The following is a 23897-nucleotide window of genomic DNA, read 5'->3' on the forward strand; positions in this document are numbered from 1 at the left end:
ATATCAAAATACCCAGTCAAGCTCCAAATCGGCATTCAAAATTTTGACGAGAATCTTTTGTTAACTTTAGATCTGCATATTTACCCAGCACAAAGCAATTACTCAGATGTAGGTTGCAAATTGGCCTAATTATTCTATTATCAGAGGTTAAACACCTTTCTTTTTAGCTCTGGGGTTATTGTTCAACCGAGAACTTCTTGTTCAATTCAAATTTTTACTTTAAAGAAACATAAAACATGAAAAATGAAATCATACCTCAAGTCTTGGTTTATACAATGATGATATGGACATCGATGATCATAATGGGGAACGCAAAGAAAGATACAGACATCAGGATTTGTCAGTCGTCAACATCAGCTACAATTCTACTGGTGAAAGATAACGAGGGAACATGTTATCATTTGGCAAAAGAAAAAGCAAATTACGAGGTAAGCAAACTTGATATGAGTCTGAACAAAAGCCAATGACTAGTTCAAATATTTTGTAGGAACGAATGCTGAACGCCCTGAAACAATTAATTATGTACATTTCCTGAAACATGAGCGCTCCCAAAGTATGTGTACCAATATGGAGGTAACTAATTTTGTTTTCCTATTTTATATCAAATTGTGTTAAGGGACTGAACCCTATGAGCAGGAGGATATTCACTTAGCAAACACAGACAGTCCCCGAACTCGTAATAAAACTAATAGAACTAAAATAATGAACACCATCCAAGTATTAAAACAAGTATTTGTGATTAAAACAATTAGGTTTAGGGAATGCTTTAAATAACGAATCTTATTTAAATAAAGCAATTTTTCCTATGGCGATTTACCCTATGAGGCGATTTTCCTAGAACCGTCGGGGAAAAGCAAAATTGGCACCAGATTCTTTATCCCATGAGGACATTCTCATAGAATCTAGTTCCTAATCCTAACTGAAATCACTGAGATGGCATACCAAAGTAGCACCCAATCAATTAGAGCTAAATAGGTTCATTTAGTTTAGATGGTTCTAGGAAAAATCGCTGTAAGAAAAATCTCCTTATTTAAAAAAGATTTGTTATTTAATAGCATACTCTAACCCAGAGTGGTCCAAGGTTGACTGTCTCGCGGGCCACACTATTATTTTGGTATTGTTCACAGGCCACAATAGTCCCAAGAACTGTTCAAAATTGCAATACAAAATAAACACTTTTATTGTCAAAACACACTGGTTATTATTTGTCATTTATCCAGCTAAAACGTGCCAAAACTACCAAAAAACTCATTAAAACGTGCAAACAAACATCTTACTATATCTACAGTTAGTGTGAGATTTCAAACCGTTCATAAAGGAGAAAATGTCGTTTTAGATTGTCACCGACACAACTTGCAGACATATTAAGCAATCATTGTGGCCTTTTCCCTGCGATATCCAGGTAAATATCTGTTTGAATCGATCAGCTTTCTTTTCAAACTCATGTTTACAAAATAACTGCAGATTGGTTGATTACCGAACTTTACCAAATTTGAGATATTGGAGGGTAAATACACAATTTTCTGACATACAGGCAGCATTTTTTACTGTTTGCGCAGTTTGAAAAAAAAACACTCGACAGGAATAATATTGTTCAGCCATTGCATTAATAAGTAGTTATCAGGCATAGCCAACCTCTGCTAATTAATAGATTCCTCATTCGATTTTTAGTTTTCTATTAAGCCTATTTTGTTAGCATATATTCCCGACCAAAAAACAGAAAACCAATTAACAATTTAGACTAGCCAAACACATTATTCCACTTCACTGGTTGACTCAGCTAGCCCTAACACTAGTCAATTCAGTGAAACTCATTAGTAATGTAACGATATATCAAATTACAACAAGAACTTATAATTACCATTTCTGGTTATTTATACGACAAAACATCACCAAATACGTTTTTTTGTTTACCTTCCTGAAAATGCGACACGGGCCACAGATAATGAAGCAGCGGGTCGCATGTGGCCCGTGGGCCTGGGTTTGGACCACCCTGCTCTAACCCATAAACCTAACTGTTTTAATCACAAATACTTGTTTTACAGCAAAATGCTCTTGCAATTGTTCCTATGGGCGAAATTTCCTGCGAAGAGATTTGCTACAGTGAAATTTCATACGGCGAATTTTCTAGACATGCATTTAGATAGCTCGAGTCACACATGAATGAATTTTCCTAACAGTCTTTTTTTCCACATATTTTGGGATTTGAAATCTAATTGAATTCTTTCTGCAGGAAGCTATGAGGTTTTGTACTTCACTTGGTGGAAACATAGCAAACATCCGAGATCTCAAAACATCAAAGTTGAGTCAAAGATTATATTGGTCATACTCAAAACAGGTGTGTTTTCTATTTTAAGGTGGGGTTTCAAAATTTAGGGGGTGGTAGATATTTTGGTATTGGTGATAAAACTATTTGAAATGTGTTATGTATCAATTAGCCTGATCATCTTCACTGGCATATGAGCCACTTTCTGAACATTCAAATACCGGTACTTTTTTATTTTCGTTGATAATTGAAATATCAGTGTCAGTGTCACACCTAAAAATTGGGGGGTGGGGTAGGGAAATCACTGAGTGTACTATAGTCTCCAAACCTTTGCTTGACGCAAACAGCAATATTTTGATACTTTTCAGGTTAAACCTTGGAAAATCCCTCCCAAGTTCCACACTATGACACTCTGTTAAACAATCGACCCATCACATCACCATTACTGTATAGTTATTATTCGTTAGCGTTTAGGAGTATGTCTGAAATTACTTCGAAATGAAAAATTCCTTCACTACCTTAGAGTACAGTACATGGGTTCTAGGAAAATTCGCCATAGGAAATCTCGACGCAACAAATTTGCTACATAGGAAAAATCAACGAATGAAAAATCGACACAAGAGCATTTTGCTGTAAAATAAGTATTTGTGATAAAAACAGTTAGGTTTTTGAGGTACCTTTTTATTTGAAAAAAAATTCGTTATTTAAGAACTTATCCTAACCCTATAAACCTACACATTTTTATCACAAATTCTGTTTTACAGCAAAATTCTCTTGCGACAATTTTTTAAGCAACATACTTGTTTTACAGCAACATGCTTTTGCGGCGCTTTTTTCATGCCGCGAATCTCCCTATGCAGCTGAATTTCCTACGGCGAATTTTACGGACGCGCAGTAAATGTGACATTGCTTTCGCAATATGGTAATAAAGATGAAATAAATATAAGAGAAGAAAATAATATATAATTGCCTCTGTGGAAGAATCTTGAAATTATTTTTTTTTCCAGCCAACAGCACCGAAATGCAATGCCATGCCAGGATTCAAAAGTGTGAATTGCAAGACAAACTTGCCTTATATATGTACAACCAATGCAGGTATTGAAAAGTTGATATTTTTGAGAGAGTGAGGAAAGATGATAAGATTGTTTGCTTCATAGCAAACCAGGGAAGAGAGGCTCAAGCCATTGACTTATCCCGAACCACCATTTATCTGAGACTCCATTTACCTAAATGGAATGACTTGGACCAGTGGTTCTCAAACAGTGGGTCGACCCCCACAAGGGGTAGAGTATTAATTTTTGAGGGGGGTGGATCTAATGAAAAATATATTTATTTGTTAGATTTGATCTTACCCGCTTTATTTTGGATATTTACATTTCCTAATTTCGATATTTACGATCCATCCACATACTTTCAACGTATTTTTTGAATAAAACCTACTTTCGCCTTACTAGTTGTTATTTGTAGCCTATTGTTAGCTAGTTATATTTGAGTTGGGGCACGAGACTTGACAAATTCAAAAAGGGGGCCCCCTGCCTAATAAGTTTGAGAACCACTGTTCTAGAATGTACTAAGAATTGCGAATTATACAATTTTGGTTCCTCGCTGTATATATCAACTTTAATTCGAAAAATTCAATTTTACCAACCTCTTTATTACTTTAATTTTTGTTTCTTCTTATTGAAGCATACGCTGGTCAGACTTTGAAAACGTTCTGGAGCGCGAAAATCATTTGTGTGGATTCTTATAAACTCAATCTGTTATCACCGAAAACTTTGAAGGACGTAGAAGCAACTGAGAAATATCTGAGAGAAAAATGGTAAAAACTAATTTGATGTTTTCGATATGATAAAAAGTCTATGAATCTGTCAAGCTTTGATTAAATATATTTACATTTCTAACCTGTACTGGTAACTGGTCATAAAGGTTTGTTCCTTATGAATAAACTTATTAGGGTAGGATTCACCTTACATATTTATCCCGGGGGAGAGGAAAGCGAGAGAGAGGCTTAACCATAGCCTCTCATTCGATTACCATTCTGTGTCGAGTATGGGATTAGTTAGCTATTTGTTTTCGGAAGTATGGGCTTGATGGTGGAGGTAGCCATAAGCAACCAGAGGTTACGTGAACCACTCTACAGCAGCAAGAAGTCCAGCAATCCTCTCACACATAATCATCACCGCATGGGATACCAATCTGCGAACCCATGCAAAGTAATCAGAGGTACGGTGGCGAACATATTCCAAATGCTTAGCACAATGAGCCACACCGCCACACTATTGGCAGAGATAGTCAAAATTGAGCAATCAATATACTTTTGAATGCTTTCAGAAACAATATTTTTGATTATCAATCCAGTGTGCAAATTGGATCAAGCCCAATAAATGAATTTTCATAGGAAATCATTGTATATTGAAGAAGATTGAGCATTTACAATTAGAACAGGTGTTATTTCAATACATACTCCAATCTCCCAAAATAATTAATTCCTAAATCCGAAATGTACTATGCTGAATAAGGCCTGTGATAAAATGATATAATTGTTAGACCTATAAAAAAGTACATTCTGTGATAAAGTATCACTTTGACAAGTATGCGAATATTTTCCCGGTGTAATGTTAATTTTGTCAAATGTGAAGTTACCTTTAAGGTGTGCAACTAACTGCACGCGTCATTGTCATTTGCGGACCACCAGACCATTTGTGGACTAAAATCTCAATCTCGCGCACTTGCAACATTAGTTTTCAAAGCATGGGTCGTAATATTTTCTAACGCCTAGCTAAAATGATTGTTCCATGTTTTTGAGTTGAATGTGTACTTTGTTCGCATTCTGATAATATATTATACTGTTGGAATATATTTCACATAGTATGTAGACTCCGCTCAGCGTTAATATATTCATGCTCAGTGAAGCAAACGTTTGCTCAGTGTAACATTTTCTTAGAGGGAACACTGGTCAAATATATATTCCAAATGTAACTATTAGTAATACAGAAAGTAGATGTGTCACAAGTTTGGGAACCTTTGGTCAATTGATTTTTATTTTCTATTAGGAAATTTGCTCAAAGTAAGGTCAGGCGCACTCACTCTAAAATATAAACGAGAATATCGGTCAGAGACCGAAGACTTAACGATCGAAAGTTAGGGGATCCCCCAAAACAACGCTCTTACTCCATAGTGACACCTTGTGCCCCATCACTAATTAATTAATAACTCGCTAATTATACGACATAATTCGCCCAAAATCAATAGGCTTCTGGTCCGAGATAAGATGAATGCACAAAGTTTGAACACAAAATTTTTTTTGTTTGGAACAGACATGGGCAAAGTACGACCCGCAGACCAAATCCGCCCATAGGGTCTTTCAATCTGGCCCGCCTGATGCTGCCGTAACCAAAACCCAAATTTGATGTTTAGCTAAGAATAGCTCAAAAAATTTGTTGAGATATTGTCTTCCAAATTTGCTTTGTAACACTGTAAAGGGGATTTTTGTTATAATATTTTACAGGAAGAGCTCAAGTAAAATTTTGTCTTGCACTGTATGGATTGGACTTACATGGAGAAACAATAATCTAACTTGGAATCGTGGCGTTCACAGCAAAACATTGGCAGACAGGAAAGGTATGATAAATAATGACACCAGGGATTCATAATATACCAGTGTTGGGAGACAGTCCCAAAACCCAAGCCAAGTCACAGGTCTTAATTCCGAGCTGAGAGTCACGGGTGCTTAGTTGAGTACAAGCAGTTGTGAGATTCGAAATTTTAAGAACGGATATCACTTTTTCACTTCTATCCATTGCAATTGATGACTCGTAGAAAAGTACATACTGGGTACATAAGTCATTGCAATTGATGACTGGTTTATATTGAGTGGAAAAGTGTTATGAAATATTTATAGTCAAATTGAGTAGTTAGATAATTTGGTACTCCCATAGTGTATGTACCAGGTTATGATTAGGCCACAATTTTATTTAGATTTTCCTCACTTTAGTTCTATTACGATGTCAGGGACTGTCTGTGTTAAACAATAAATATACCCCTGCCCAAGAAAATCAGTTACCTCATATTGGTACATGCACTTCTGGAGCGCCAAAAATTCTTTGAAGTGAATGATATTGCAAATGCCAAAGTTAACAAAATGACGTCAATTTGCGTTGAACTGTGAAAGAATTGGCGAAAATAGAAATATGATAGGCTATATAGGAAGTGAATATCTGACTCAGAAATGACTAGTTCTACGTATTCAGGGAAAATTTTGTAAACTTTACCTATTATTAGCATTGGTTTACTACTTTTTTCCCAACCTATGGTCCCAGTTTTGCGTCGCCTGCAATTATTTTTGGGTCTCATGTTTTTCAATAAAATCCTAAAAGTTACTATATTTAGTTTCTGGTAAATTTTTATTGATTATAATATTTTTAGTATTGCAGTGTTGCTCAATGGTAATGTGGAAAGTATCACATGCCTAAAATAAATGCTTGAGTATAAATGCCTAAAAACTTGGCAGCATTCAGTTTGCTGAGTACAGCCACGCCTTCTTCAAAAAGCTGTCTTCTCACTTTGGGGTAATTTCTGGGGAACTAAAGGTTATGTAAAACTATTGTTTTATATTAGTGATTAAGTTTAAGGCCATAAAAGTACTACTTGCCGTTCAGTATTTGAGCATGTCCTTGAGTCGCAAGATTTTACAAGGTTGGAACTACTGGTTTACTATGTCTTTTACACTTTTAATATATAATATGCTTGCAAATGAACGTGAAATAATATTGTAATAAAACCCTTTAATCACTACAACTGATAAACTCGACTTGCGCAATATAAACAAAAACAAGGTGACATAATATTCTTTTCCATTCAGATCTTCCATTCAAAATTATACCAGAAACTCCAGTGAATGCAAAACAAGATCAGAGATACCATGCAATAATGAAATTTGATGGGTTACATTTCATTGTAACTTGGGAACAAAAAGACGCGAAGGCCAATTATATATATGGGGAATTTACCAGCAGTGCTGACTCAAAGACCATTTGGGATGGAAGGAGAGACAACGAATTGGGAGACGAGTACCGCTAATGGTAGGTTCCTATTTTTTTAAGTAGAGGAAGACACCATATCTTCTTCCATAAGCTTTATTCCAGCATTTCAAAATTACCGTTCAAGTGTAATATTCAAACCATCGTCTATAAAATGAATAAATATAATCAAGAGCTCTACAGGGTGTTTTTGATTCACTAGTTGATTCATGTATTGACTAGGGTAGCATCAGAGGTGAAAAATCTCAAGATCAAATGCCAAGCTAACGTCTTACCCAGTGTGTAAAAAAATGGGTAGACAATTCGGAGCCGTAAAGATTCCGGTCCTTCTGAAATACAGTTTCTTTTCTTTCTTGCCTTTAAACCAAAGCATTGGTTAAAATTTTCCAAGCTTAAGAATTAGGTAATGGTTTTAACTGAAGCTACTTCATTTTATTGGTATCAAATTATCTCCGAGGTTCAAGTGGTATGTTGAAGTATGTTGATAGATATTTGTCTGTTAGAGACACACGATATATCACGAAAGCGAGGCTAAATCCTCTCCAAATTTTGCATGTACATTCACCATATCTCAGATCAGAAGCCTATTGATTTTGGATGGATTATGTCGTATAATTAGCGAGTTTGTGCAATATTTCTCGTGGTATATCCCAGCGGTACCCAAAAGGCTCGCCGTGACGAGTTGCTAGGTGCGCCGCGAAAATCTACAGAATTGTGTTAAACATATCTAAAATATGATTGAATATTATACAAATTGTATTTATTTTATAGGTTTAATTGTTTCTTCTTCCAAATGCTGTGTATATAATTCGATAAGTTCACTTCACTTTCCTATGTCATTTATTTTTTGTTACCTATTGTCTGCCTCTATTGTTACGTAACGGTAACAATATAGGTAACCACTATTTGCTGGAATTTTGTGATCTGCAGCCAATTATCTGCTGAATCGAGTTTAGCGAACAAGAGTGATCTTTTTAGCATTTCAAATGATAATCAGGCTTTTGCATTTATTGCATAGACCTACATGCTTACAAACTTTGAAAGGCACAAAGTACACATTAACGATCACAAAATTGAGTTTAGTTTGAAAGCAGCATCTTTTTCGTGTAAGTGCGCCGTGAGTTTTTTTCCCTGGTAAAATGGCACCGCGCGAACAAAAAGTTTGGGAACCGCTGGTGTAACCATCTTCAGACATCTAGTTGGGCTACGCAAAAAAATTAGTTTTTTACATGTAGACAACGAAATAAAAAAGTTCTCGCAATGTCAAATTTTATTTATTCAAAATGTTAGTCTCACAATTGAAATTCAAGTTCTTGCATAGATTATATCAGCTGTTAACATAAACTGTTGGATTAGGTTTTTATGTTTGATGGGGAAAAATACGAGTGCTGACAAGAGCCACACTAAACAATTTAGTGGGCCTGGTTGTGGCCCGCCTGTTGCACACCCCTACATTAGACTTAACTATGATGGCATTCAAAGTCACCATATCTAGGGTGTCAATGCCGAACCTGTAACATACAAGTAATTCCAATAAATCGTAGCTCCTTACATGTCGTCAATGGTGGATAGGATAAGATTTACATATTTATCCCGGGGGAGAGGAAAGCCGATGAGATGGCTTATCCATATGGCGAACCACAGCCTCTCGTCCGGTTACCATTCCAAGTCGGGTATGGGATTAGTTATATTGTTTGTTTTCGGAGGCATGGACTTGGTGGTGGAGAAAGCCGTAACCGACCAGCGGTTACGTGAACCACCCAACGACAGCGAGGAGTCCAGCAATCCTCTCGCACATAACCATCGCTGCATGGGATTCAAACCTGCGAACCCACGCAGAGTAATTAGAGGTGCGGTGGCGAGCGTATTCCTAACGCTTAGCCCGTTGAGCCACACCGCCGTGCCTGGTGGCCTGTACATGTCTTTGTACACAGCAAACATTGTGAATAAATGTCACATAAATTTGTATTTATTATTACTCTCCCAAATAAATACACACGTGTTTTTAAAGCAACAGATTCGACTCCAGAAGTCCGAGATCAGAGTCCCGAAACCGAAAGACCGCAATACTGGAACATTATACTGCCCCTAGTTGGGATAATTACACTGTCCTTGATTATACTAACCACAGTCTTTCTACGAAAGTACAAGAAAAGGTGAGAAAACTTACTTAACCATGGAATATCACTAGGACTGTGAAGTGGAAGAATGTCACTGTGATTTTGGTACTCCTGTGGTATGTCTACCAGGTTAGGATTAGGCCATAATTTGATTCCGATTTTCCTTATTTTAGTTCTATTTTGAGTTAGGGGACCATAGGCTTCGGTCCCTTTACACAACTTGATTTAAAGTAGGCGAACAAAATTAGTTACCTCCATATTGGTGCACATACTTCTGGAGCGCCATTTTTTGAATAAAAAAAAAATTCATAATCAGATCAACAGTTTTGAGTTCTTTTGAAAACTAAATTAACTACAAAATTAAATTAAATATTACTCAATAACGTCAACGATAGACAATTTTTAATAAACTCTAAGCATTCTCAATAGACAATTAAAAAAGCGTGCATACACAAAATAATTGACCGCCTGAAGTAAGTGAACTAAGATGGCGGACACCGGAACGTGGTATGTGTACTAGGTTAGGCCATAATTTCAGGTACAAATACTACAGGAGTCACTTGGATAGTCCCCGAATTTGTAATAGAACAAAAATAAGGAAAATTGGAATGAACGATGGCCTAACCCTAACCTGGTACACATACTACGTTCAAGTGTCTGTCGTTTTGGTTCTCATACTACAGGAATACCAAACAATCATCTATCAAAAATCAAGTCTTCTCAGAATTTGGAGTCGCAGTCCAAATCCCCTTCAAAGCTAGAGACATAGAGTCAAAAGTTTTGCCAATCCATATTCAGAATGGATGGCTCACAAATTACAACCAGATGTAAATTTGTTACTCCCGAAGTGTGTGAACCAAGATGACGGATACCGGAGCAGTAGTATGTGTACCAGGTTAGGGTTAGGCCATAATTTCAGGTAAAACACTACGGGAGTCACTCTATTACGAGTCCCCGAAATCGTAATAGAACTAAAAGAGGATAATTGGAATAATATTATGGCCTAACTCTAACCTGGTACATTTCAGTGCCCGCCCTTTTGATTCACATACTTTGAGAGTGCAGTAAATTTTTCCTGCCTTCACTGCCATGTTAACTTCAATTCTCTTTTAATTTAGACATGAATCCCTCAGTAGCAATTCATCTCAAAATGGGAGTAATCAAGGTCATTCCAACCCAACTTTCCAAATGGAAACACAACAAGAGAACATATCAAGTTCCCTATACATTAGCAATGCGGATATAGCTTCAATGCCAAACCGTTCAACTCAACCGAACATCCGAAACGAAGTACCAATCTCAAGCAATAGCCAACAACTCGAAACGGTGAGGATATTTAATGAATGGCCTCGCGGAACCGCCCCTTACTTCCCTTTTACCAATGATAAGATGGGAAACAACGCAGAATCAGAAAAACTCAATAGGGTAGTTTCAACAGTATCAGGGCCATATGAAGCTCCGATGAAGTTCGAAACACCAAAGGGATACCTGACTTTTGAAGTGTGTAGTGGAATGCAAACATTGGTAATGAGAGAGTCTTCTGATCAGTGTGCGATAAAGAATCATAATCTATATCTTAATCAGTCAACTAGCTTTGAACAGAAAATAATACAAAGCAAACGTGAATCATCGACATACACTGCAATGAATATGCTGAATAAAATAACTCCACAGCGCCACCATCCCTATCATCAGATTGAAGAAAACGTGCAAGGCAAGAAAAAGATTAAATTTTCAAAGTTGAGGTCAAGTAAAAGTTCTTTATATATCAGTATGAAAGGTCCTGTCACACAGAGACAACCATCTGATCCAGCCAAACATATCTATGAACAAATGAAAATAAGGTCCCTCAGCAACAGAGCTGCAGCCATGACCATTGTTGCCACAACAAGAGAAGCTTTGATAGGACTTCTAAAAAACAAAAAAGCGAAACTGAAAACATTTTTCAGACTGAGAATGATATTCTAGAAAAAATTACAACTCCAGCTAAATTGAGCTGTAAAGAAGACCAAGGCAGTGATGCCAAAATGAAACACAATGTGTCTGCTTAGTCTTATTCAGTGGTTTTAAACCTTCTTGTTGTAGGTGACATTCAAAACATTCAAGAGGCCTGAGGAACCTCTGTGCAATTGTCTGAATTGTATAAACTATAAACATATATAGAAGCAAACCTAAAATGGAAATTTATCTTTAAAGTGTAGCAAGTTTGATAATATTCACAAACCATATAGGTATTTGATTATACACAAACAATATATATAAATATGTAGTAAAATAGACTGTTGGATTTCGATAGCTATAAGAGCCCAGTTTCATCCTAGAGCAAACATTGCCTTTCTTGTAGCCAACAAATTTATAGCTGTTATGGAATAACAGTTAATAACTTGATTGTTTCAGACATGATTCAATTTATGCATTTAGTTAGACAGTTCTTGCATTCCATTACTAACCTTTTTTATTATTTATATGATTCATCAACCTCGAACCTCTTGCAATTTCTCAAAGGATTCAAATCATACAAGATAAATCACTTCTCCTGGCAAATGTTATTCATTTTTTTTTTTAAATGAGGTTTTTATCTAGTATGCATCATCATGTGCTTTTTTAGACCAATTGTCCTTGCAAAATCTTTGCCACACATACAGGATAAATCCGTGGTGATATGGAGAACGTCCAGAAGTTATTAGCGAGTGTTTGGTCACTAAACCACAGAGTCAAGTCAGGACCATTAAGTCCCAAGATCGCTGTCAAGACAATCAATGATTTAAGTCTTGCTGGTAGTAAGTTGCGTACTAATCACTTCAATTTGTGTGACTCTAATCCTGACATGGGCAAACTACGGCCCCTGGCCCAAATCCGGCCCTTTGTTCAATTCAATTTGGCCCGCCTGATGCTGCCACAACCGAACTAAAACAAAATTTTGATGTTTTTAGCTAAAAATAATTCAAAGAATTTGTTGAGACTGCGATTAAATTTAGTTTTGGCACGAGGCTTATCGTTTTCTACTTTTTCTTTTGTATAACTGTAAATATTGTTGAAAAAATGTAACTGTTTACGTCACACTTACATCGCCCGCCAGTCTTGGTGGGTGGTTTAAAAACTTTGCCCTACATTGCTCTAATCGTAACAAGTTTTTGATAAATGATGAATCAAGCCAACCCAGCACTGTCGCCAATACATAACCCTCAAGCCATTAAAAGGTCCCATTACTATTACTCAAAGTATCACAGTCTGAAGATGATTTTACTTGAATACTCATTTTAAAGTGAGTTTGCATGAATATACACTGATTTACAAACGACCTTGGTAATTTTGTATATATACATTTATGCCTCAAGTTGGAAAATTATTTCTTCTGAATAAATAATCCAGATTAACTCATTCGTTTGATAACTATTCCATATCAGAGGTTACTGAACTTTTTAGGCGGTGCCCCCATTTTTAGAATTTGTCAACTCACACCCCACCTCAATAATAACTAGCTAACAATATGCCGCAAATAACAGATGGCAAGGCGAAATATGCTTTATTCAAAAACACATTGAAACGTAATTAATGAAATAAATTTAAATATCCAAGAAAAGGCAGGCAGGCTCAAATCTAACGAATATTTTTATTTTAATTAGCTTTACGACCCCAAAATGAGGTGGACAAGACAATATATAACAAATATTTTTATTTTAAATAGCTTCACGCCCGCTCAAAAAAATGTCTAAATTTAATAAATTCATTAAGTAGTGTTACCTTTGATTCATAACCCACAAATACCAGAGTTTTGAATTTGTGTCACTCCAGATGACTTAATCAGAGTTAAAACTTAAAGTTCATCTCACTATCTATTTGTAGAATAGTACTTGTTTGGCATTTGGAGTTGATGTTTCAAAATTTATTCAACCTAACTAGTAAGTTGCCTCCTCTTTGTACTTAAAAGTAGAGATGAAAGAATTTGGTCTGGTTTATCTTGGCTATCTGTGACAATTTATATGTTTGTATTCTGATTTCAATGTCTTCCAATATTGATTTGTATTTTATATAAATAAAAATAGCAGTGCCTCAATGTGTCAGAATGTAATCTGAAAAGAAAGATACTATGTATGATATCAATAGGTATTTTGGAGATTTACCGTCACCCAGTTGCCAGATAAGCTGATTTTTCATCTTAAAAAGAAAGATACTTGGATTGTCAGGCGACGACAAAAGGATGCCACAAGATTGTGAACCAAGTCCTGTCATTGAATGACCTCCCTAGCAGGGCTAGGTAGTCTGCGCATCCCACTGGCTTCCAGCACTTTCTGGACATGTGGGCTCGAGTGCGCAAGGTTCGTTTATTAACAATACGAGATAGAAGATAAGGCTTGATCATTGTGATTGATTTGTTAACGAACATGAATTATTTTGTTATTTTTTCAATATTATTTTGTTAGAGAAGATCGCTATTACAATCAACAAAAGCAGAGACAAAAGTGGAAAAATTGAAAAACAATAAAAGGCTGAAAACTAATAGGAAGAAGTGGATGAAATTTCTTCCGACGGATAGTGGTTGGAATCACTAAAAGGCTGAACACTAAAAGGAGGGAGGGTGATGGAATTTCTTCCGAGGGATAGTGAGGTGGTTGGAATCACTAAAAGCCCCCCCCCCCCTTTTTGCAATAAAATCATCTTTCTGTATCATACACAGCAATTTTTCGTAGCTCGAAACGCTTTTTATACCCTCAAGACTAATAAAAACATGCGTATTCCAGGCGCAAACTCTTTCAATCTAACTTGGGAAATAACATTTTCAGAACCCCCCCTTAACAATTTTCTGGCTACATACATCCCAGCATGGCCAGACCCACTAATTTAAAAATCATGCCAATCTTAAAATCCTAATAAACGCTTTGCAATGGAAATGGATTGGAATTACTCAAATGTACCGGATCAAAATGAATTACAGGTATATGCCATTCCATTAAGTTCTAAAATAGCTATTACGCTCAGAATTTATTTTTGTTTATGAAAAGTACCAGAACCCATGACGAACATAGGAATAAGAAATAGGAAAAGTCACCTGAAGCACACAATACACAAGTCATACTCCTTAGAAGAGTCATAGCCAGTTAGGTTGAAACAGAAATGTCTCAGAGAGACAAAAGTATCGATTTATATACAAGCTATGCTTGGCAAGATTTAGACTCACACATCCATATACAGAGATGACACAATAAAAGGAAAAAATCCCTATTTCATAATACCCATGATCTCTGGGAAGAACCATATATAGAACAGAACTGTGATGAAATCTTCAACAGTGAATTAGTACTTGTTGAAATAGTTCATGATTATAAAAGAGCAAAGTTAGTTACAAGACTGTAAGACATCAAAAGATATGGAGTTGAACAAAATTGTGCTATATTCAAAGCAGATACTGTAGAACCACAGCAAAGCCTAGAACAGACGAGCAAAAATGAAGAAAAAATTGTCATTTATGACTTTTCAGATAATAGAATAGAATGTTTAGTATGAAGAGAAAAAGCTGATAGGATGAAGTAATTATACAATTTGAGACGTTTTATTGGAATGACTTGGATTTATCAACTCGCCAGTGAAATTTACTAGACTCGAAACTTTGATGACCCATGACTCTGCACCATGGTTCATTTTAAGGTGCGCTTGTGCAGTACCAGACCATTTATGCAGTAAAATCTCCATATCCTGTCTAATAATGAATCAGCTAAATATCAAGTTTCAGCAATAAACATGCAAGGAGGAACTATCACATTTAAATGTGTAATTCGTCTACATTCTGATAATATATTATACTATCGAGTTTTTCGTTAAAATTCACGTCAACAAACTCGCTATGTATGGGACCATATATAAGCAATATTTTGGTAGGGCGCAAAGTCAAAGTCAGCTCTGCATATTTACCTAGCACAAAGCAATCAATCAGATGTAGGTTGCACCTTGGCCCAGCCTAAACTATTCTATCATAAGTGGTTAAAAAACTTTATTTTTAGCTCTTCGGTTATTGTTCAATCCACCCCTTCTAGTTCAATTCAAATTTTTACCTTAAAGAAACATAAAACATGAAAAATAAAATCATACCTCAAGTCTTGACTCATACAATGATAATGTGGTCAACGATGATTCTTGTGGCGAACGCACAGAATGATACAGACATAAGAATTTGTCATACGTCAACATCAGCCACGAGTCTTCTGGTGAAAGGAAGAGAAGGAACATGCTATCATTTAGCAAAGGAAAAGGCAAGTTATGAGGTAAGAAAACTTGATACAAGTCTGAACAAATAGTCTATGTTTAGTTCAAATTTTGAATTTTATACAAAATAATTATATATGGGTACTCCTGAAGTATAAGTACCAGGTTAGGGTTAGGTCATATTATTATTACGGTTTTCCTTGTTTTAGTTCTAGTCAAGTTCGGGGGACTTTCTGTGTTAGCCAAGTGAATTGACCCCCCGCCCATACGTTTCCGTCCCTTTACACAACTTGATGCAAAGTGGGCGAACAAAATTAGTTACCTCCATATTGGTACACATACTTCTGGAGCGTCCATAAATCAAGTATGCATAAAAGTTGTTAAAGTAATATTAAAAAGTTACAAACAATCATCGGTTCTACTTTGGGATCTGATCTCACTTGATTAATGCGAAAAACCAAAATGGTCCGACTAGTTTAATCTCATGAAGACATTCTTATAGAATTCAGTTTCTGACCCAACTATAATCACTAAGATCGCACACCATGGTAGCCCAATCCCCTATGGGTGTGCAATTTTTAATAGACTAGGGTCAGATACAAATAATTCGATGCACCTGTGGGTCGCACCTTCATTTATCATAGGTCTCTAATAGGTGCAGACACAATAACACATTAAAAGCTTAAGGTTTATTTAGATAGTCACACATAAAGAGCCATCTTGTGATGAGTCGAAGACTCAAATTCCCCTAACAGTGTATCGAACAAATTCAACCTTAAATAAATTTGAAAAAATTTTTCTACAGGAAGCTATGAGATTTTGTACTTCGCTTGGTGGAAACATAGCAGCCATCCCTCAAGATAAATATCTCAGAAGATCAAAGTTGGAAGGTGAAAGGTTATATTGGACATACTTTAAAACAGGCGTGGGACAAGATATTTCTAATAAGGTAAATAATTTAAACCAGGATTTTTCATAATGAATTTTCATAATTTGTGACTTCTATGAAGACTCTTTTAACACCTGCCTGTGCTTCCTAGTACCTAGTTCGATTCTCTCCAAGTATCCGATTTTCCGTGTTTTAGTTCTATTGAGAGTTCAAGGACTGTGCGTGTTAGCCAAGTGAATATACTCCTTGCCCATAGGTTTCAGTCCCTTTACACAAATTTTTCAATGCAATTCTGACATATGATTATGTTCTGTAGTGAGTTATTGATAAATAAGCGTTTTGTATTGTATGTGGACGCTCAGCAATCTGTCTTAGTGATGTAGTCCATGTGTCCAGTAATTAATTTGTTGACAGGACTAATTACAATAAAAAAAATTGCATACAATTACATATCTCTCATCGACTCCCAAGTATTCGAGATTCGATTCGAAAAAATATTCGATTCTGAAATCATCAGATATTCTAGAATGCTCACCCATACAGCTGACATTACTTTAGGTAGATTATAATAAAAATACACAGAAAATAAAATATACTGTATTTCTCGGCGATTAAGTCGATTTTCTGGACCCCAAATTTTTGCTCTGATTTAGGGGGGTCCGTCATATTGGGCAGGTATGCTTACTTTATTTTTTCTGGGGCTTGGAATTATCGTTTTATTGTTAAGAATTAATGATGTGAGTATTATTCCACCTGAAACAAATTTGACCTGGTTCTAACTATATAAAATAATTGATACATATTAGTGCTTAACTGACCAACAGAGAAGCAATTTTTTAGCCCTGTCTTATTGGAGGACTATATGGAAAAACTCTCGTTTATTAAAAATAGATTTCATCTTATTCACCGAGTAAACTTATTCACCGGGAAATACAATAATCGCCTTTATGAGAGAATCCTAAAATCATTATTTTTTTCAGCTTACAGCACCAAATAAGAAATGCAATGCCCTGTACAAAACATCATTCAAATTTGCCCCTCACCTTACAAATTGCAAGAAAAACTTGTCTTATATATGTACAACAAATGCAGGTATTTGAAATATTGAATTTGATATATTGAAAGTATTTATTAAAATCTGATTCTTATTTGTTAAGAGGATGAGGAGAGCTGAAAAGATGTTCAGTTACATAGCAAACCAGTGATGCCAGTGTTGAAATAAACACAAGTCTTCAGTTACTATAACTGATAAACCTGAATTGCATATCACAATTAGTTCAATCATCAAAATAAGTTTTAAATGATAAGTCGCAACACAAACCGTATGTTCTGGCGATAGTTTGGATACTATATTACTGATATTTTCTATTTAAAGTAGGGTCGCCCAACCTGTGGCTCGCGCAGTGTTTTTCGAATAACCAAACTTAACCCGATGTTTCCCACAAATTCAGACCACAGTTGACACCTCACATAAAAATTGAGTATATTACGGTATACTTTGTTTTTCCGTTTGTATTTTGTTATTGTGTGTATGTTATTTTTACAAATAAATAAAACTTCTGAAATTTAGTCACTGCATAAAAATGTGTGTATATTGTGTTCAGATATTCACTTTGTGCAATCCAAGCGTTTAATTTAATGACGCCCATATTCTAACGTAAATCTGTACTGATATATATATATTCATTAAGTTTGAGCCCGCAATAAGTTTCCTCGTGTGAAAGTGGCCTGCGGCACTTAAAAGGTAGGACATGCCTAATTTGAAAAAATCAATAAGACAGGTTCTTCATCATATTAGACCCTGTGTGCTATTTTCAAGCCATTGACTCATCCTGACTCACCATTTATCTGATACTCAGGTTACCTCACTGAAATGACTTGAACCAGTGGTTTTCAAACAGCCCAATAAGGTGGGCATAGATAATTTTGAGAGGGCGTGAATCTAATGAAAAATAAAAATATTTGTTAGATTTGATCTTGCCTGCTTTATTCTGAATATTTACAGTTCTTTATTTGAGATATTTATGTTCCATTCACATATTTTCAATGTTTTTTTGAATAAAACATTCTGATTACTATCTGATTTGCAGCTTATTGTTAACTAGTTATTTTTGAGGTGGGCCACGAAACTTGACAAATTGAAACTTGAAAGGTTTGAGAACCAGAATTGTTTATTATTCAGTTTTGGTCATCCCTGCATATATCAACTTTACTTTCAATCTTACCAACCTCTACGTTACTTTAACTTTTGTTTCTTCCTATTAAAGCATACGCTGGTCAGACTTCGAAAATTTTCTGGGACACGAAAACCCATTGCATGAAATCTCATAAACTCAGTCTGTTGTCACCAAAAACCTTGAAGGACGTAGAAGCCACTGTGGAATATCTGAGAGAAAAATGGTAAGAATTATTTAATGTTTTCAACATAACAAGTTTTTAGGCGCTCCTAAAGTATAAGTACCAATATGGATAAATATGAATAATATAAGCTCCTTCCACAAAATAGTAAGTTTATTTATGAGCTTTCATTACATCATAGTCTAACTTCTTCAGATAAAACAAGATATGGCTGCAAATGGTAAAGATCAATAGTCAGTTAAAAAAAATAATATAATAATAGACCTGTACCAATATGGAGGTAACTAATTTTGTTCGCGTATTTTACATCAATTTGTGTAAAATGACTGAAGCCTTTGGACAGGGGCTAACACCGACAGTCCCCAAGCTCGTAATAGAACTAAACACAAAGGAAAATTGGAATAAAATTATGGCTTAACCATAACCTGGCACACGCATACTTCGCGAGTACAAGTTTTTGAATCCATCATGCTTTGGTTAAATATATTCACATTTCTAACTTGGACTGATAACTGGTCATAAAGGTTTGTCCTTATGAATATACTTATTAGAATAAGATTTACATATTTTTTCACGGGGGAGATGAAAGCCGATAAGACAACTTAACCATATGGCGAACCATGGGCTCTCGCCCGGTTACCATTCTGTGCCACATGGATTAGTTAGTTAATTGTTTTCGAAAGCATGGACTTGATGGGGGGGAAGCTGCAACCGACCAGTGGTTCCCCCTATGGTGGCGAGGAGTCGAGCCATCCACTCGCACATAACCATCCTTGCATGGGATTCAAACCTAACTGTGACTTTTTACGTCACACTTACATGGCGAGTCTCGTTGAGCAAAATTTTTGGCCCCTAGTTCAAAAAGCTTGCCCACTCCTGGTCTGCAAGGTACACTGAAAGTGAAAGGATATTTTTGTTAAAATATTTTACAGGGAGAGCTCAAGTAAACATTTGCCTTGTACTGTATGGATTGGACTTACATGGAGAAACAATATTTTAACTTGGAATCATGGCATTTACAAAGAAACATTAGCGGATGTTAAGGGTATGATAAATAACAATAGGGATTCGTAATATACCAAAGTTGGGTAGAAACTTGAGTCACGTAAAATCATTGCTGCGAGTCGAGTCAATTTGAGAGCCACTAGTGGGTAGTTGAGCACGAGCAGAGGTGTGAATCAATTTAAGAACAGGTTTTCTCTTGTACCAAACTCTCTAACAATGGGTTCCAGCAGATCAGAGAACGTGCGTATGTTACTATGTAAGCTGCATTAACATGGCACACATTACATGAATCTAATACATAACTTTTGAAATATAATACTAATTGTCATCTGCAGTGTAAGTAACCCATTCACTGAGTTGTCTAACTTCGGTCCCCAAACCAGAGTCAAGTAAAGTAACAAGTCTTAAAAGTCGGGTCAATCCCCAGTTGAGAGCCACGGGCGATTACCGTAGTTACAAGCAGTTACGAAATTCAAAATTTCAAGAACGGATATCGCTTTTTAATTTCTATTCATTGCAATTGATGACTTGTGGAAAAGTGTCTTCTAGCCAAACTGTGACTGAATGATATTGCAAATACAAAAGTCATCAAAATGATGTCAATTTATACGTTAAACTGTAGGTTTCAAAATTTTAAGAATGGTATCGTTTTTTTATTTCCATTCATTGCAATTGATGATTGGTTTATAATAAGTGGAAAAGCATCGTAATATATTTATAGTCAAACTGAGTAGATAATTCTTTGAACTGAATGATATTGTAAATACTAAAGTCATCAAAATTGCGTCAATTTATATGTTGAACTGTGGAAAGCACAATAATCATAAGGTGAAGTAAGGCTTCGCATAAATACAAATTCAAAGAAATGATAGATCGTAAAGGAAATGAAAATCTGACTCAGAAATGAGTAGGCGAAGTTCTAAGAATTCAGGGAAACTTTTGTAAGACTTAGATATTATTAGGGCTCCTAAAGTGTGTATACCAATATGAAGATAACTAATTTTGTTCGTCCTACTTTACATCAAGTTGTGTAAAGGAACTGAAACCTATAGGCAAGGTATAGTATAACCCTGACCTGGTACACATACTATAGGAGTACCATTATTAGAGTGTGTTTACTGAACCTGATTTTTTTTACTGTTCTAATATGCATTTTGCTTGCAAATTGAAAATGTAGGATATGATTTACATATTTATCTGGGGGAAAGGAAAGTAAATAACACGATTTAATCATATGGCGAACGACGGCCTTTTGTCCGGTTACCATTTCGTGTCAGGTATGGTATTAATTAGTTATTTGTTTTCTGAGAGCACGAACTTGATATGAGAAATATTGTAATAAAAACAAGACTACAACTGATAAACCTGCCTTGTGCAATGTCAACAAAAATAAGTTGGCACATTCTAATGAAATAAATTCAATAATTTTCTCTATTTAGATCTTCCATTCAAAATTATACCAGAAACTCCTGTGGATGCAAAACAAGATCAAAGATATCATGCAATAATGAAATTTGATGGGTTCAATTTCATCGCAACTTGGGAAAGAAAAGACGCAAAGGCCGATTACATTTGTGGGAATTTACCAGCACTGGCCCAAGGCCCTACGGGGATGTATGGGGAGACAAGTAATGGAAGTTTATTCATATTTAATTCTATAAACTTTCTGCATTTCTCATTAATGTCCATCGTCTATAGAATGAAAAATTATAATCAAGGATAGGATATTTATGATATTTACCATTCCATGTCGGGTGATTAGTTATTTGTTTCCGGAAACATGTACTTGATGGTGGAGGAAGCTATAACCGACCAGCGTTTATGTGAACCACCCAACGGCGGCGAGGAATCCAACCAATCAATCAATTCACACACCGCTGCGCCATTCACTCATCCAGTGCCATATAAATATGTATTTGAGCATTGCTTTACCAAATCAGTCAGTAGTTTATTTATACACATGCTGAAAATACACATTATAAAGAAAAATATAAAAAAAAAGGATTTCATTGTCACGGAAGACTTGATAAACCAGTGATGGTTAGCGCAGTGGCACCTTTTGTTAACAATGTAGTAAATGCATACATTTTTTTAAAGCACCAGATCCGGAACCAAAAACCAAAATACAGCAATATTGGAATATTATACTGCCTCTAGTGGGGATAATTACCCTATTCTTGATTATACTGACCACAGTTTTCCTACGAAAAAACAAGAAAAGGTGAGAAAACTTAATTACCCATGAAATATCACTAGGACTGTGCAGTGGGAGAATGTCACTCTGATTTTTGGTACTCCCGTAGTATGTGTACCGGGTTAGGGATAGGCCATAATTTTATATAGATTTTCCTAATTTTAGTTCTATTACAAGTTCGGAGACTGTCTGTGTTAGACAAGCAATTATACCCCCTGCCAATAGCCTTCAGTCCCTTTACACAACTTGATGTAAAATAGGCGAACAAAATTAGTCACTTTCATATTCGTACCCATACTTCAGAAGCACCCTGATTTTTGCTGCAATTGAAGTTGGAACCAGGGTCATATTTACAAATGACCAAATACAGAAACAGAGCTAAAATTTTGAACAACTCAGGCTCAAATCTTATTTTGACCGAAACCAAGAAAGACATGCCATTGCCAAAGAATTGTATATGAAATTTCAAAAAGCCTGGAATTGGTAGCCTATATATTTCTTATATAGTCAGAGCTGTTATTTTTTTTAATCAAAAGAAATTCTGAATCAGATTTACAGTTTTGAGTTCTATTAAAAACTTAAAATAATGAGATGAATAGCATCATTAGTGTCAGCGGTGGACAAAATTTTTAACAGAAACTCAAATATCATCGAAAAATTAAAAAAGATTGCATACACAAAAAACTCATCTATCAAAATCTATGTCGTCTTAGAATTGGGAGTAAAAGTTAAAATCCTCTTCAAAGCTAGAGACAAAAGTGTTGCCAATCCAGATTCAGAATGAATGGCTCACAGATTACAACCAGATGTAAATTTTCTTGCCTATACCACTATGTTAATCTCAATGCTTTTTTATTTAGACATGGATGTCTCCTTAGCAACTCATCACAAGCAGGAAGTGATCAGAGTCATTCTAACCCAACTTTCCAAATGGAAACGCATGGAAAGAAAAGATCAAGTTCACCTTATATAAGCAATGCGGATATTGCTTCAATACCCAACCTTCCAACTCAACAAAACTTCCAAAACGAACTACTGGTATCAATCCCGAGCAAAAGCCAACAACTCGAAACAGTTAGAATATTTAACCAATGGCCTCGTGGAACTGCCCCTCACATCCCTTTCCCCAATATTAAGATGGGGAAAAATACAGAAACAACAAAAATAAATAGACAAGTTTCCACAGTCTCAGGGCCTTATGAAACTCCAATGGAATTTGAAACACCAAAGGGCTACCTGACTTTTGAAGTGTGTAGCGGACTACAAGCAAAGAGATCATCTTCAGATGAGAGTGTGATAATGACACATAATTTATATCTTCAAAAATCAACTATCGATGAACGGAAGCTAACTCGAAGCAAACAGAAATCATCAACATACACTACAATGAATATGCTGAATAAAATAACTCCACAGCGCCACCATCCCTATCATCAGATTGAAGAAAACATGCAAGGCAAGAAAAAGATCAAATTTTCAGAGTTAAGATCAAGTAAAAGTTACTCAAATATCAGTATAAAAGGTCCAGTCACACAGAGACAATTATCTGATCCAGCGAAGCATGTCTATGAACAAATGAAAATAAGGTCGCTTAGCAACAGAGCCGCAGGTATGACAACTGTTGCCACAACAAAAGAAGCTTTGCTAGAAATTCTCGAAAAACAAAAACGTAAAACTGAAAATATATATCAAACTGAGAACGATATTCTAGAAAAAATTTCTACTCCAGCCATATTAAGCTATAAAGAAGACACAGGCAGTGATGCCAAAATAAAACACAATGCTTCTTCTTAATCTTATCTAGTGGTTTTCAGCCCCATTGAAA

The 23897-nt window shown here is 35.7% G+C and overlaps 4 protein-coding genes across 18 annotated transcripts in view; 3 read left to right on the forward strand and 1 right to left on the reverse strand.

Moving 5' to 3' along the window:
* LOC120325434 (uncharacterized) overlaps nt 1-18886 on the reverse strand; it is a 29160-nt gene extending 10274 nt beyond the window's left edge. The window contains exons 1-5 of one of the 13 annotated variants that reach the window (XM_078116466.1): nt 18745-18886; nt 18357-18457; nt 15513-15622; nt 3915-4071; nt 256-365 (exon numbers count right to left, since the gene is read on the reverse strand). In XM_078116466.1, the coding sequence (XP_077972592.1) occupies nt 256-291 (36 nt within the window). In that variant the 5' untranslated portion in view covers nt 292-365; nt 3915-4071; nt 15513-15622; nt 18357-18457; nt 18745-18886. The other 12 variants (XM_078116460.1, XM_078116482.1, XM_078116474.1 and 9 more) reach the window with 12 other exon arrangements.
* LOC144427361 (uncharacterized) lies at nt 238-3904 on the forward strand. The gene is made up of 3 exons (XM_078116488.1): nt 238-428; nt 2234-2338; nt 3274-3904. The coding sequence occupies exons 1-3, from the start codon at nt 276-278 to the stop codon at nt 3391-3393; spliced, it is 378 nt and encodes a 125-aa protein (XP_077972614.1). The 5' UTR covers nt 238-275; the 3' UTR covers nt 3394-3904.
* On the forward strand, nt 3954-13428 carry LOC120325425 (uncharacterized). Of its 3 annotated transcripts, none has more exons than XM_078116434.1 (5): nt 3954-4085; nt 5775-5887; nt 7128-7347; nt 9323-9461; nt 10544-13393. In XM_078116434.1, the coding sequence occupies exons 3-5, from the start codon at nt 7263-7265 to the stop codon at nt 11391-11393; spliced, it is 1074 nt and encodes a 357-aa protein (XP_077972560.1). In that variant the 5' UTR covers nt 3954-4085; nt 5775-5887; nt 7128-7262; the 3' UTR covers nt 11394-13393. The 3 variants fall into 3 exon arrangements, with proteins under 3 accessions (XP_077972560.1, XP_039247461.2, XP_077972557.1); XM_039391527.2 differs by having other exon boundaries at nt 9317-9461; nt 10544-13392; XM_078116431.1 differs by lacking the exons at nt 3954-4085; nt 5775-5887 and adding an exon at nt 6440-6855 and having other exon boundaries at nt 9317-9461; nt 10544-13428.
* LOC120325423 (uncharacterized) lies at nt 15551-23866 on the forward strand. Its single transcript, XM_078114257.1, has 8 exons — nt 15551-15685; nt 16432-16575; nt 17496-17607; nt 18783-18915; nt 19806-19918; nt 21318-21506; nt 21976-22099; nt 22933-23866. The coding sequence occupies exons 1-8, from the start codon at nt 15551-15553 to the stop codon at nt 23864-23866; spliced, it is 1884 nt and encodes a 627-aa protein (XP_077970383.1).
* The last annotated feature ends 31 nt before the right edge of the window (nt 23867-23897 follow it).

Source organism: Styela clava, chromosome 1, assembly GCF_964204865.1.
Source record: "Styela clava chromosome 1, kaStyClav1.hap1.2, whole genome shotgun sequence".
Taxonomy (NCBI): Eukaryota; Metazoa; Chordata; class Ascidiacea; order Stolidobranchia; family Styelidae; genus Styela; species Styela clava.

Bases quoted from the DNA above. Each gene is read 5' to 3' on its own strand.
- LOC144427361 (XM_078116488.1), top strand. From the start codon at position 276: ATGATGATATGGACATCGATGATCATAATGGGGAACGCAAAGAAAGAT. The intron at 429-2,233 runs GTAAGCAAACTT...TTCTTTCTGCAG, and splicing joins AAGAAAAAGCAAATTACGAG to GAAGCTATGAGGTTTTGTAC. The intron at 2,339-3,273 runs GTGTGTTTTCTA...TTTTTTTTCCAG, and splicing joins ATTGGTCATACTCAAAACAG to CCAACAGCACCGAAATGCAA.
- LOC120325425 (XM_039391527.2), top strand. From the start codon at position 7,263: ATGGGGAATTTACCAGCAGTGCTGACTCAAAGACCATTTGGGATGGAA. The intron at 7,348-9,316 runs GTAGGTTCCTAT...GTGTTTTTAAAG, and splicing joins GGAGACGAGTACCGCTAATG to CAACAGATTCGACTCCAGAA. The intron at 9,462-10,543 runs GTGAGAAAACTT...CTTTTAATTTAG, and splicing joins CTACGAAAGTACAAGAAAAG to ACATGAATCCCTCAGTAGCA.
- LOC120325423 (XM_078114257.1), top strand. From the start codon at position 15,551: ATGATTCTTGTGGCGAACGCACAGAATGATACAGACATAAGAATTTGT. The intron at 18,916-19,805 runs GTAAGAATTATT...AATATTTTACAG, and splicing joins GAATATCTGAGAGAAAAATG to GGAGAGCTCAAGTAAACATT. The intron at 19,919-21,317 runs GTATGATAAATA...TTCTCTATTTAG, and splicing joins AACATTAGCGGATGTTAAGG to ATCTTCCATTCAAAATTATA.